The sequence below is a fragment of the Myotis yumanensis genome, unplaced genomic scaffold, assembly GCF_028538775.1.
Source record: "Myotis yumanensis isolate MYYU_CA2020_CCGP unplaced genomic scaffold, mMyoYum1.0.hap1 SCAF_6, whole genome shotgun sequence".
Taxonomy (NCBI): Eukaryota; Metazoa; Chordata; class Mammalia; order Chiroptera; family Vespertilionidae; genus Myotis; species Myotis yumanensis.
The window spans coordinates 22,482,273-22,497,879 of NW_027223757.1; the positions used below are offsets into that span (position 1 = coordinate 22,482,273).

At 41.0% G+C, this 15,607-nt stretch overlaps 1 protein-coding gene across 1 annotated transcript in view; it reads right to left on the reverse strand.

Annotated features, from left to right (window-relative positions):
* Positions 1 to 4,128: 4,128 nt before the first annotated feature.
* The window catches only part of SLC2A12 (solute carrier family 2 member 12), a 46,544-nt gene continuing 35,065 nt past the window's right edge, over positions 4,129 to 15,607 (reverse strand). The window contains 3 exon segments of the mRNA XM_070417723.1: positions 4,129 to 4,262; positions 4,265 to 4,365; positions 10,965 to 11,097. Of these exon segments, the coding sequence (XP_070273824.1) occupies positions 4,177 to 4,262; positions 4,265 to 4,365; positions 10,965 to 11,097 (320 nt within the window). The 3' untranslated portion in view covers positions 4,129 to 4,176.

Consider the following 15,607-nt stretch of genomic DNA (forward strand, 5'->3'; position numbering starts at 1 on the left):
TAAAAATTGTATTCATAATTTTTTTTTAATCTATGCAAGCTTAGACTTTTGCTAAAGTGTGTTGGCTTCTTTTTGAAGTATGTTTTGTGGAAAATATAGATATATATGTATATATATATATATATATATATATACACACACACACACACACACACATACACACACACACACCATATATATATATATATATATATATATATTTTTTTTTTTTTTTTAAATTCTCTGTTACCAAATATCAAATAGGGATTTTTTTTTTTCCAGATTAGAAATAAAAACATGTATATAAATTCTAGGGAACCAAAGTAGAACTTTATAGATTAAGCATAATGTTTTATGTTGCTAATTTAATATGCTAGAAAATGTTAGATATCTTTTAAAAGTTACAAAAGTGTAGTTTTAAAAAGAGAAACTTCTTACTTACAAGATGGATATAAGAAAGAAGGTATGATAGGTTGTACCTCATATGTATCTTTGTATTCTGGAAAGACTCAACTCTAGTTGTAGGAAAGTAATAATCTTAGGTTGATACTCAAGGCTATACTGTCTTGTCACATGGTGATATATTGTGCTGTTTTAATAAGAAGTTCCACTAGTTGCCTCTGTGCCACGGTATCATCATAATCTAGTTCAACTTGAACTTGAAAGCCGTTTTGCAAGATCTGTCTTTCCCTTGCTGTGTCTTATGTAAAGGAGCTAAAGAGTGACTACTGAGTATATAGGATGGCTACTCTTAAAGTAATAAATATGCCTTTGTGAAACAGTGGCTGTCTGGCTCAGCCACAAGCCTTGGAATGGTAATGCAGGATCAGGCTGCCGTTGTGCTCTGCCCTGTGTGTTTAGGAGTTTAGCTTAAACAGTGATTTTACCTAGAAATAAGACCTAGTCCAGAATCAAATCAGCTTCTCCATAGAGACAATATTCCAACGCAGTCTTCCTCTAAAACCTGAATTTCAAAAATGTTTGAAACCTTTGTGAAAATTGCAATATCTTAACCTCTATATTCTAGTACATTTTCCTTACCGTATTATAAATCTTGAAAACTTAGTTTAAGCACTGCACTGAACAATACATACTACTTTGTTTTTGTCGTCTTCTCTATATCTTCCTCTACCCTGCCTCTCACTCCCTCATAAGCAGGGGCAAATGCTAACTTTTGTATTTTCTTTGTTGTGAAAAACTTAACTGTGATTTTCAGACTTCTCTTGTCCTTACTTTTACATTTGTGTTTATTTGCTTCACTTAAACTTCCAATAGGATAGCTAACCTCATAAAATGGAGAATAAAATTCAATGAAAAGGTTACAGGTTCTGTGAAGACTTTTTTTTTTTTTTTTAATATATTTTATTGATTTTTTACAGAGAGGAAGGGAGAGGGATAGAGAGTTAGAAACATCGATGAGAGAGAAACATCGATCAGCTGCCTCCTGCACACTCCCCACTGGGGATGTGCCCGCAACCAAGGTACATGCCCCTGACCGGAATCGAACCCGGGACCCTTGAGTCTGCAGGCCAACGCTTTATCCACTGAGCCAAACTGGCCAGGGCTGTGAAGACTTTTAAAATTTCAGATTTTCCACTTATTTTTAATTAACAGTAATTAATAAGTGACTTCCGGTTTGCTGTGTTCCCAAAAAAGTAATATGGAAACGGGGAAAAAACTGATTATATGGCCAGGGTACGTAACCAGATGTCATGACATTTTCAGTATTGGAGTGACTTAAAAACTAGTAGATCAGTAAGCAGCTCATCAGAATGCTTTCTTGGAAAAGAGGAGGAAAGACAATCCGGCCAGGTCTGGTTTCAGGCTGCAGGAGCGGCCCCTGGCCGACTGGCCTGGACAACCCGCGGAGCTTAGCAAAGCTGGTGAGAGAGGAGCCAGTTGGTGTCTTTTGCTGGCTTTTCACAAGTGCTGTAAATGTTTTTATAAATAAAAACTGTGACTATATCCATACAAATTCGAAGTATTTCCCCTTTTATTTTTGAAAATCAAAAAGCTCTGATTGGCGGTGTATTGGTGAAAATTAGATTGAAGATAGAGTTGTTTAGTTACAGACTCAATAGAAAAGAAAAATATTACAAAGCATTTTAAGATATTGAAGTTGAAATCACTAGTAATAAACATAATAAATAGGTTGATAAACAGTTTCCTGCCCGTTAACAAAGAATGGCTAAACCAAGATAGCTGAAGTATATATAGCATTTGAATTTCAAAGAAAACATAACAATTTTGTTAAATATCTTATATTCTGTGATGCTTGGCAAAGCACAAAAATTTATATTGATTACCTATCTTGATTTTTTTAAATCTCAATATAATTCCACTGAAGATTCATAATAAATTTCTTAAATTGATCCTCTACAGAACACACTTTCTCTTCTTCAAAACAAATAAATGGGGGGGGGGGGGGGAACCACACCATTGCATGCTCTAACTTGCATAGGAAATGTTACACAAGACACAGTGCAAGTAGTGTCTTCGTAGGGAGTTGTCCTGAAGTCTGAACTTCATTTATCTCAAATCTCCTTTTCTCATAACTTCTCCTGCCAGTTTTAATTGAGAGAGTACATTTCAGAACCAGGACTGTTAGACATTCTCCTGAGTCTCTGATAATATAGTTTTACTATTTTTTAATACTCTTTTTTTAAAATATATTTTTATTGATTTCAGATAAAAAGAAAGAGGGAAGGAGAGAGAAACATCAATGATGAGAGAGAATCATTGATTGGCTGCCGCCTACATGCCCCATACTGGGAATTGAACCGTGACCTCCTGGTTCATAGGTTGATGCTCAACTGTTGAGCAATGCCAGCCGGGCTAGTTTTACTATTTTTTACAACAGTTAGTCTTCCACTTTGTTACAAGGAAATGTATCATATACCCTTATATCACGCTTGGGACAGTTTGTTACGTCCCAGGAGGAAAGTTCCAGGCTAAATAAAAAGGGTCCTTGTTTTTGACTCAGGATTCTCTTTTCTTCAGATTAATCATATTTTTGTATTCATTCTCAAGTTAGGTTGCTCATTAAGTTTTTTTAGTGTCTTCCATAACTTATAATATTAGTAATGTAATGGATTACTACTTAGTGGTTTGAGATTCTTCACTGTAGATTTTCTATCATATCTAAATGCTTCACCAAGTTTTAAAAGTCAACTGGAGAAATGCACAAGAGAGCAACCCATTGTGTGGGTGGAAACCCAAGTTTCTGGTGCAGTTGGCGATCTCTGTTTCAGCATAGAGAAGAACAGCAATTGTCCTGATGTCTGAATGTCATGTATTATGGCTGTAATCATCTGAAAGTCAGCATTGATTATAGCCTGTATGCCATAACCTGAGGTAGTGATAATCCTGAGGAGTGCAGATAATTACAGGAAACCGGATCGCTATTAAGTTATGAATGCCTTACAAAGAGAATTTTATAAGCTTGGCTTGACAAGTCAGATGTAATTGCTTAGAGATTGGGATAAGTAATCTAATGGCCTGACTCCTAATGTTTTACTAACAGCTACTTCTAAATAAATATGGTCCCAGGAATTTCATATTGTCCTTTCTATTCATCTTTTTTAAATGGATGAGAACATGCTTATTTTTCTCAGCTATTAAAGAATTATTTTTCGCATTATTTTATAATGCTAATATGAAATTCACAAAAGGTACTTTACATTACATTGTAGTTCACAATTCATAAAATAAGATGCATAATGTTTGTAACCTGTTAAACTGTAATTAGGATTTATCACTAAAATCCTAGCCAGCACCCTCTCCTAATGTAGAACTTATGTGCAATTGTCCACATTGTGTTCTGATTCTTTTTTACACAAGACCCAGTGCAAGTAGTCTCAGTAGGCAAAAAACCACAAGCTTGTGTTTAGACACTTACATATCTGAATGATAAAACCGCAACTGGCCTCTATACATACACAACTGAAGGCAAAGGTGATCGTATCCCTAGTTCAGTCTATCAAAGCTACTCTGAAAAGGTGTGAAGTGTAGAACCAGCCAGCATTTTTTTTTACCTGGTATCCTGCTCAGAATAATAGAGTCTTGGGGCCTTCTACCTCATTCACCTATTGTGGGTGGAGATTAAAGGTTGTTTTTATAAATTAACTTCATGACACTAAAGACAAAACATGGCATTGGTCAACATGTATTGGTATGAAGACTCTGTACTAAACGTTCTTATACTGTATCAACATTTATAAGGTTTTGAGGCCAGTAGGTCTCTGGACCAGACTGCCTTGGTTGTCCCCCACCACACAGCTTTTACACTCCAAGAGCTGCTCTTGATGTTTTCTTTTTTGGAGTTTTTTTGGCGCCAATTCCTCTTGGTCATGACTCATAAAACAAATGTTGTTTTTCACATAGTTCCTGAAAGAGAAAGGGGCACTGATGAAATTGTCATTCTTAGTTTACAGTACTTGAAAAAAATGTGCAAGCTATTCTTTTTTAAATCTCTCTGGGCTTTAATGTTTTAGCTATGCAAAAAAAAAAAAAAGACTTTTTTTTTATGGCAGAGCCTTGATGTATCATAGAATTGAGTATACCACAGAACATCGGTGTGGGGTCTTCTCAGGCACAAGTCATTTCTATATGATAGTCAGAGAAAGACTCCAAGGAGAGAGTTGCATAGGACTAATGGAGGTACATCCCAGATCTCTCATTCTTTTCCATTTCTTAAACTTGGCCAATATGCCTTTAAATATATCTACATAATCCTATTTTTCATTGTTCCCTCCTGCATTAAATTCTTTTCTACAGGATTATCCCCCTCAGCGTGAAAATATGCTCTAGTATTTCACATTTATTAAAAAAGGGAAGTCTACCTTTGAACCTCTCTCCCCTTTCAAATAGCTTTTTCTGGAATTTAACCAGTTTATCAAGTGACTACAACGTGCCTAGTACTAGGGTAGGGGCTTTGGATAGAGAAGAAAAAGACTCCTGTTTTCAAGAAGCTACATTTTATTTTATTTTTTTAAATATATTTTACTGATTTTTTACAGAGAGGAAGGGAGAGAGATAGTTAGAAACATCGATGAGAGAGAAACATCGATCAGCTGCCTCCTGCACACTCCTACTGGGGATGTGCCCGCAACCCAGGTACATGCCCTTGACCGGAACTGAACCCGGGACCCTTCAGTCCGCAGGCCGACGCTCTATCCACTGAGCCAAACCGGTCTCGGCTCAAGAAGCTACATTTTAGTAGAGGGGATAGTACCTAAGCATATAATTTCAAGTACTGAAAATGCCAATGAGGAAAAGGGGGAAGGAATGACTTTTTGGGGGGGGGGGGGTGACATATGCTGCTGGCATCTCTAAAGAGGTAACATTTGATCAGAAACTGGAATGAAGTTAGGGAGGAAACCAAGTGAAGAATTGCAAGTAAAGTACTGTACCTACAGAAAGTAGCCACCAATGGCTGGAGCATTGATGAGTACATGAAAGGAAAATGGGATCAAAGACTTTTTTTTAAGATGGGGAAAAAATACCATACCAAGTTTCTATGCTAATGAAGAGGTAAAATATGGATGATGCAGGGGTGAGCAGGGAGAACTGTTGCAGAAGAGAAAGGGAGCCAAGTGTTTGACCTCACATAGGAATGATGGAGCTGAGAGAGAGCGGGGAAGGTGTATTGGATACAAATGTGAGGGTTGATGTGGAAGGTTATAGAAGTTCCCTTCTAAGTGTGTCCTTTCTTTTAATGAAGTCAGGAGCAAGGCCATCAATAGGAGTAAGGAGGGCGAGGAGGTGGGGAGGTTTCCGGAGAGGTGTTACTGAGCAGTTACCTAGGAGCGAGGCCAGTAATGGACTAGGGATGTGTGTGTAATGGCCAGGCAGCATCGAAGGCCACCTGAAGTCAGTGTTCATGGTTTTAAATGAGACCAGGCCTATGCTTGTGTGCTTTCTCAGCCAGGTTCATCTATGTGACTGCAGAGGAGTAAAATGTAAATTAGATCATGTTATTCCTCTGCTTAAAATATTTTAGTAGCTTCCCCTTACACTTAGAATGAATCCAAACTCACTCAGATTATAAATCTCTACATACGAGTATCTATCGAATTTCTAAACTGGATCTCAAAGGTTGCAGCCTCCTGGATTTCTTTCAATTCCTGGAACAGTTCAAGTGTTTCTGCTTTATCCTTTGCACTGACTGTTCTGTTGGCTCTTGATTATCACTTAGATTTTATTTTAAATGTTACCTCTCAGAATAATTTCTCAGCTCACTCAATTGAAAGTAGCCACCAATCACTATTTTATCAGTGCATTTCTGCTCACTGATTAATTGTAGCACCTAGAATGATGCCTGACACATAATAGATGCTCAGTAAATATTTATTGAATAAATGAATTTGGATGAATGAAGGAAGAAATGGCCACATAAAATTAATTATTAAAAGTGAAAAAGAGCCTGGCCGGTGTGGCTCAGTGGTTGAGCGTTGACCTATGAACCAGGAGGTCAGTTTGATTCCAGGTCAGGGCACATGTCGGGGTTGTGGACTTGATCCCGTGTAGGGGGCATGCAGGAGGCAGCCCATCAGTGATTCACTCTCATCATTGATGTTTCTCTCTCTCCGCTTTTTTGCTCTGAAATCAATAAAAAAAAAAAATGTTTTCTAAGTGAAAAATAGGCCTCAGAACTAAAATATTTACAAAACAAGAACTTTGTTTCCTCTATATGTTTCCACTTAAGTTGGAGGAAAGTCCAACTGAAATAGCACATGTGGCAAATGTCCCATTTTGAGTTTTTAACTTGCAAGGCAGGAGTTCAAAATAAAATCCTTTCAGATTACATTTTTGCTGGAATCTTTCCCAACCTCTCAGCTGAGTCACTTTATTTTATAAGAAACTTAACAACTTTGGAAGAATATTTGTTTTCTCAGGCTGGTAGGAATAGAAGTAAAAGAACCCAACTCCAAATACCAGAGAGGAAGATGTTAGGCAATGTGTACTATCAGATTTGGAGTTGATACTAGTTTCCTTTCTCACTCCTTAGCAAATCATCGGGATACGCACATCAGGATTATCGCTTATCCTGGTGACAAAAGTTAATTCATTGTTTCCTTAACTCCTAAATTCACAGACCCCCGTAACTCAGCAGTGTCCTTCCTCAGTCTTTAGATTAACTCAGTGGTTCTCAACCTTCTGGCCCTTTAAATACAGTTCCTCATGTTGTGGTCCAACCATAAAATTATTTTCGTTGCTACTTCATAACTATAATGATGCTACTGTTATGAATCATCATGTAAATATCTGATATGCAGAATGGTCTTAGGCGACCCCTGTGAAAGGGTCGTTCGACCGCCAAAGGGGTCGCGACCCACAGGTTGAGAACTGTGGGTTAACCACTGGGTTAACTTCTGCTTCCCAGTCCTCTCAAGGCCCTGGGCTTTCTGCCACCCCACATTTCCTTCGCTGGTTCCATAACTTTTCAGTACCATTACGTATTTTATTCTTATTTCTGTCTCTGACATTTCCCTCCAGGGAACCTTGCTACAGGCATATTTCACACATACTTTGATCAATCTACACACTTCAAGCTGCTTACATTTTCATTTTCAAAGCCTTTGCCAACCTGCTGCGTCAAGCTAAGACAAGCCCCAGCCTCTAGTGTTGCATAAATGGGAATTCTCCAAGATTTCTGCAAGCAGCTTTGGTTCTTGCCTGCCATCAGTCCCGGGCTCCACCACACGGATACACCCCAGCAGATGCTCCTGCTGCTATAAATGCGTTTAAAATGCAGGATTGTTTTGCCACCTCATCTTTCATACTTCTCTGCACCAGAGCCCTTACGTGGTTTTGTTCTTCAACACCAGCCTCCCAGTGCTTGTGTGGTCTGTCTGGGGTCGACAGTACCTTGGCTTTCGGTTCTATCCTACTTTGCAATTTATCACTTTCTTGGAGAGGGTCTGGCTTTAAGTTTGAGTTATTGCATGACTCAGAAGTAACAGGAATACGATTCTTGTGAAAACACGTCCTGATTCAGTCTTACTAATTTAGATTCCTTCCCCACCCCAGATGCTGACAATAGTTTTGTTCAGTTTTGGATCACATGTTCTTGGGGAATGTCTTATTCTGGAGATCTGCTAGAAGGAAAGACGGGCTTCTCTTAAGTTTTGCCTTAAATTTTCATTTGGTCTGCAGTTTGATATGTTCCGACAGCCCCCTGTGAAAAATGGATCTAACAGTTTCTTAACCTGAACTCGGCCTTCAAGTTGTACTTTATAAGAAAGAGTGGAAAAAAGGAATGGTAATTGGGTAGCTTCCTTTGATGAATTCATTACCACTTTCTCCCTGGTTCAGTGTTTTAATCATTGTGTTTTAAGAATTTTAACAAACCTTTATATCTTAAGGGATTTTGCTCCTCCAGCTAGTAGATGGGTAGCTCAAAAGCGCATATACCCAAGGTGGGTTTCCATAACGCCAATGAAACAGGCCCCAGGACCCCTCACCCGCACAGCCCTTCCAAGACGCACACTGTTGTGTATAATTTTGCTTTCATAATTTGTGATATTTTTCTTAAACTGGCCCCTCAAAAGCTTATTAAGCTCCACAAAATGTGGATCTGCCCCTGCTTGTGGACCTCTGTGTTGAGTACCAAATCTATTTCTCCAACGTAGATATTTCTCCTCAACTCCAGCTCCCAGTAAACACTGGCCTTCTTTCCCCATCACTTGTATGTCCCATAGGCACCTCAGACCCTGTGCAAACTGATGAGGGTTAATCCCTGACCAGCCACCAGACTCCTGCCTCCCAAACCTGCCTTTCTCCTGCTCTGGGTCTGACTTCAGTGAATGTCCCCGTGTATACCGGGTTAGTTCTCTAAGCTAGAGAGATCCCTGTTCCCTTAACTGCCTTTTCCAGTCTTGCTCTGAGCTGTGTAGAGTCTATCCCTGCACCAAGACCAGCCTCATAGTTTCCTGTCTGATTCTTCCAACACACTCCTCAGAGGTTTCCCTCATTCGGCATCCCCCCCTGTCCTGTTGCTTTTATCATGCCCACTACTTTCAGGATAAAAATCCAAACTCTTTACCAAGATGAATCAAGATCCTTCTTGACTTCTCTGAGCCCTGTGCCCTGGGCTCACCTCTCGATCCCCAGCTCAGAACCTGCCCTCTTCACCCACCACCGGTAAGTGGACTGGCCTCTACGTGTGACCCCGCCTCTGACTTCCACACGGTCCCTTTGCCCAGATAACTCTTTCAAGACCTTGCTCTGGAATTGCCTCTTTCAGGAAGCATTTATAGATGAAATCCTCCAATGCACTTTCCTTTGTGTCTTCCAACGCAGTGTGTTAAATGTCTGTTTTCTTATCTGCCTCTTAAAGAAGCTATGGATTCTTTGTCTCCTGTATCTTCAGTTCTTTCCTGGCACAGAGCCGGCCCATAGGAGATGGCCCACAAAGAGCTGAATAAGGAATATCTGGAGTGGTGGAGAGGGAGTGCCTTGGGATAGCCAGTGTGTCTCACTCATCTGAACAGACCTCTTCCTCCTCCCGTTGCACAGACAGATTAAGTCACATCCTGTGACCCACAGAGCAGTTGCCTTCCTGACTGTTGTACTTCTCTTTGCAAATGAGTATCATTTTCATTTTCTCTTAAAAACAGGACCTTGCCCTAGCTGGTTTGGCTCAGTGGATAGGCATCGGCCTGCGGACTAAAGGGTCCCAGGTTTGATTTGGTCAAGGGCACATGCCCGGGTTTCGGGCTCCATCCCCATTGCAGGGTGTGCAGGAGGCAGCTGATCAATGGTTCTCATCATTGATGTTTCTATCTCTCTCCCTTTCTCTTCCTCTCTGACATCAATAAAAATATATTTTAAAAAATAATAAAAACAGGACCTTATCTTTATCAAAAATTACCTGTATAGTTTGATGTTTAACTTATGGCTTGAATTAAGAGAAAAGTTTTTCTGCTTTTTACTAAAGTGATCTGTTTCTAAAATGTGAACCATTTAAAAGTGTATAAAGTAAAAAGTAAAACATTTCCCACAATCCTGCTGACCACGCACCTTAATAAATGAGGATTAACAGTTTGGTCTATATAAATACACATGCCTACCATCACTCAGACAAAAGCTGGAGAATCACTATGCCCACAATTTCAGTAGCAATCACACATTTCTCTCTAGTGGATTGAAAGTATCTTTAGAAGAAAGTCACAAACTATAAATATATTGTTTCCTCCCATTTTATTCAAACCCAAGAACAATTATCTCCACATTTTCAAGTATAAGGTTTGACTCCTGGGAAGGATAACCAGTTCCCCTTCATTCCTGGCCCGATGCACCACCCCTTCCCCAGGCCTGTTTCAGCTGTTAGAACTGTGAGTTCTGCTACTAAAAGAAAAGGAATTTCTGACCGCCCACTTCTAAGTGAAATTGCTAAAGTGATGCCTGCATTTGGAATTTATTTAACCGGTTTTCTGAATGCAAATTACCTAAGAAACTCTTAATCTTTCTTAAACTTACTTTGTGCCCTATTTGGAATAATGTGTAGACATTTAAACCTGAATTTTCCTGATAATCTTAGCCTTAGCAAGGGCTTAAAGAGACCGTCAGGTAGGATAGAGCTGGAAGAATTGAAGCCTGTGCTTCTAACACGAGGTGAGCCTGATGTTCCAGGATCTACCCTCAACCCCAAACAAACAAACCCTGCATCAGGGAAAGCTGGGGAGATGGGAGGGTCCTTTGATCATTGCAGAAAGAGCTTTGAACGATTCACTTGTAAGAAAGCCTCAATTATTCTAATTCCTTAGCTGAGTCACCCAAACTAAATGCACGTCAGAGTAACTGGAATTATGCTATGAGATACAGTTCCACACCAAAGAAAATATCCTAAAATACTTTCAGATGTTATTATGATTTGGTTGTATATAAAAGCTGCATTTATTTATTTATTGATTGATTTTTTTTTTTTTTTTTTTTTTTTTACCAAAAAGTGCTGTTTGGAGAGCAATGCACATCATACTTACGTTTTTGCTAGTTCCATTGATATTTGTTCCAAAGAGCATCCCTTGGTCTCAGGTATAAACACGACAATGAACCCCAGGGCTGTGAGACTCATGATCGCATAGACGAAGCACACCCAGGGCAGGCCAATGAGATCTACAGGGGATGAAAGGGGTTGGTTAGAAATGCATTCGGTGTTGCTTTGATGCCACTTGTGGACAGCCGCTTCTTAGAGCATATATAAAAACAGGTATTTTCAAACATGAGACAGTATCCTGGGAAATTAAAGCTACAGCCAGCCTCAGAAAGCTTCATGTTTTCAAACCACCCCATCTTTCTCCGGCAGAATAAGTAGCAGTCTTGCAACCATCACAATGTACACCCAATGCTATCTTTTTGGTGAGCATGCTTTTCTCTTTGCTCACTGCAAAAAGAGAACTGTAAACATATAAAGCAGAAGGTAAAATATCTCCTCTCTCTCTTCAGGCTCCACAATTCCTCTCTGAGAATCACTGCTATAGCAGTTTGCTTTCTATTAATGGACATTTTAAAAGACACATTGATACAGATGGATTTTCTTGGAACAAACTCACCCTTCTATACTCTGATTTGAATAAATCATTTACCTATTGGCAATATTTTATCACTTAGTAGCTAGTGTATTTGCAATGCTTCTTCCTGGATTTACAAAAAAAAAGGGATAATGGTTCCAATGAAAGGCATTCGCTTGCTCAGATTCAGCAGCAAGAAGCCTAGTTTTCCCTCAGACCACTTCCTGCCGAAGGTACAGTTCCTCTGCAGTTACTGACCAAGGCCAAGATACGTTAACCATTAGCTGGCTAACTGGTGCGAGATGGCCCCCTATGCACTTGAGCCTGCATTTGCATCGGGCCAGCCCCTGGCTCTGCAGCAGAAAGTCCAGAGTGGCAGTGGGTAGTGAGGAGGCAGCTGGCCCTTCAGACCAACCACAGGCTGGAACTGTGCAAACAGCCCTCAGCAGCTGCAGCCACAAATCACGACTGGTCAGCCAGGAACCTGACCGGCCAGTTATGTATGAGGCAGTTCCGTGAGTGCAGTGGAAGGAGCTGAGTGTATAACCACCAGTCAGCTGTGCCGGGAGGAGAGGCAGGAAGCAGACACAGCACTGCTGTCCTGGCGTTTTATTTAAACTGATGCGTCTGTGCTCTTCTCGCTGTCAGCATAGGGTCTGACCCAAGTGAGTACTTAATAAAATGCTTGTACAATTGGTCCTTTTCCCCTTCTGGGGCATAAAACCAGAATAGAGAGTAAAAAAAAACCCAAAAGGTTGTCTCATCGAACGTGTCTCCTGTTCTGTTTTACTAGTAGCGCTTTCAGTAACAGAGGGCTCGCCACTTTCCAAAGATTTTCTGTGCATGGTGAGCCGGCCCCACCTGTTGAAAAGGCCTTCCTCTTCCGTTCCTACATGCAAGTCCGCCTTTCAGGAACTCCGGTTGGAGGTTCTGCTTTGCCCTTGGGGTCGGCTCTCCCCATCCCTCTTCAAGACAGCGTTCAAATGTGCCTGTGCACCTCCGCCCCTCCCTGAGCATCCTCTCCTCCAAGTCAAACATCTTGAACTCCTGCAACTGTTCTTCACAAACCATGTTAGAGAGGACACGTGTCTCCAGGCATGGGTCATTCTTACTGAAGGCTATTCTTGCCAAATGCAAAAATGTAGCACAGTATTTTGCAGACCAGCTGTAAGGCAGATAAGCTGGACAGGAACCCGGCGTAATACATGTAACAACATATAACTGACCAAATAGTGCATATAAGCAATGGCTAAGCCTCCCGTGGGGGGCAGAGCTTTGGCTATCGATCTCCTGTCTCCTTTACCTGCTGCAAGTAAATAAAACTACCTAACATGTCTCATTCTTGACTAGAACACCCAAGCAGCGGACCCCTTGAGTTTGGTAACAATAGGTCACATGTCCATGTCATTCAGATTGCACTTGCACTTGCTTGGTGGACACACTGCAAGCCTCTTAAAATATTTAAACAACCTTCTTAAAAATATTTTACTCAGAGCCCAGCACAGCTCGGCAGCTGTGTCATGCCCCCTGCGAGTAAGTCTGTCTCTGTGGGACACTCCTTTATTGACAGCCGAACTTGCACTAGGAAGGCTGGTGTCCAAGGACTTGTACCCCTATGTTTTGACTTGGAAAACTGATTATTTGAAAGTAAGTAGAGAATTTCAAACTTAGCCCAGTTAAACGCCATCTACAGATTTCAGACTACCCCAGGATTTGTAAAAAGTGGATTCACTTTCCCAGCGTTGGTTCTACAAGCCCATGAGGACATCACATATATTTGCTATTCTTCCCAGAGGTTTGTGTCATCTTTTTCTGTCCCTTATCATTTCCATTCTTCCTCTTATATTTCTCTTTCTCCGCATCAAATAGCAGACTAGGGTGTGTGTGTGTGTGTGTGTGTGTGTGTGTGTGTGAAAGTGAAGGTCACAGGTCTCTGAGTGTGATTTGAGTAGGAGAAGTACGGTTGGTGTTAATGACTAGTTCCTGTGTTTCCTTTAATCTTGGGCTATTTCTAAAAATGTAGGAAGTATACAAACATTTTAAAATTTTATATAAAAACTTAAACCATGCTTATTTAACAACTCCGAAGGTTCCGTAAGTAGATGTACTTAAAAAAAAAAGTGGTTGACAAGATTCAGAAGTACTATATAAAGATATCCTGTCTAATAAAAGAGTAATATGCAAATTAACCATCACACCCTCACTCCCTCACTCCGTCATTCCATCACAAAGATGGAGGCGGTCACAGAGCTGGAGCAAGCAGGAGGCTTGGTTGCCCCCGGCAATGGAGGAAGCCAAGCTTCCCGCCTGCCCTGGCTGGCCCTGAGCTCCCCTCAAGGATACAAAGTTTCAATTATAGAAGATAAATAAATCCCAGATACCTGCTTCCAGCCGGTGTGGCCTCCGCTCAAGGAGGGGCTGGGAGCCTCCATTGCCAGGGGCAACCCAGGTTTCGAGCGGGACCAAGGCTACAAAGTTTCAATTATAGAAGTTAAATAAATCCCAGACACCTGCTTCCAGCCCACGGCCATGGCCAGCCTGAAAATGGCCCTCAGCCCCTCACCCAGGCTGGCCAGGCACCCCAGTGGGGACCCCCACCCTGAAGGGGATGTGGCCAGCCTGAAAACGGCCCTCAGCCCCTCACCCAGGCTGGCCAGGCACCCTAGTGGGACCCCCACCCTGATCCGGGACACCCTTCAGGGCAAACCAGCCAGCCCCCACCCATGCACCAGGCCTCTATCCTATATAATAAAAGGGTAATATGCAAATTGACCCTAATAGCAGAATGACTGGGAATGACTGGTCACTATGACACACACTGACCACCAGGGGGCAGACACTCAATGCAGGAGATGCGCCCTGGTGGTCAGTGTGCTCCCACAGGGGGAGCTCTGTTCAGCCACAAGCCAGGCTGATGGCTGCCAGCACAGCGGTGGTGGCAGGAGCCTCTCCCACCTCCTCAGCAGCACTAAGGATGTCCAACTGCAGCTTAGGCCTGCTCCCCACTGGCAAGTGGACATCCCCCGAGGGCTCCTGGGCTGCCAGAGGGATGTCTGACTACCAGCTTAGGCCCGATCCCCTGGGGAGCAAGTCTAAGCCAGCAGGTGGACATCCCCCGAGGGGTCCCAGACTGCAAGAGGGCACAGGCCAGGCTGAGGGACCCCCCCTAGTGCACAAATTTTTGTGCACCGGGCCTCTAGTACTAGTATAAATATCTATATTTTTTAATATACATCCACTTTTGAGAATTTATATATAATATATTCATATTATTCACATTCTTCCAATGATTTTATGATTATTTTTATACTTTGCTTCAATCACAACCCAAATACATAACTTAAAATTGATTGATATGTTTCTTAAAATCTGTAGGTTTTACCTCTATTTCTCCTCCCCACCCTTTCCCTTACTTTACATTTTTAATGAAGAAACTGGGTCATTTGTCTCATAGTTTTCCCCAGGCGGGATTTTGCTGATTGTCGTCATATCACATGACCTTCTGTCCTTTGTTTCCTGTAAGCTGCAGTTTAGATCTAGAGCAGCGATTTTCAGCCTTTTTCATCTTATGCACACATAAGCTAACGACTAAAATTCTGCAGCACACCAAAAATACAGTTTTTTGTCAATCTGGCAAATAAAATTTGTAATTTTGATTCATTCACATGGGACAGTTATTGTTGTACTGGCTGTTATTATTTTTTTATTTGACAATCTAAAGGAAAGAGGTTGTGCCCCTGACTGAATAGTCAGGTATTGCATTTTAAAAAATTCTTGTGGAACACCAGTTGAAAATAGAGGCTTAAGAAGATTTAGATTTTCTTATTTCTTTGTTTGCAATCTCTCTTTCTCTCTCTTTCTCCCTCCCCCCCCCCCCCCCCCTATATATATATGGAAGAAAACTCAACTCCTTGGTCAATTTTGGAGGATGCTGGGGAACTATCTCATTATTTCAAAAACTAAACAATAAAGAGAAAGTTTCAAGTATTTATCTTTCCTTTCTTATATGACCCATACGTCAGGGTAGGTAAATAACTATTACTTATTATAAATTCCCACTAGTAGTTATAGAAGAAATTTCTCCTTAGCATACTATTAGAGATAAAAATTTAGAA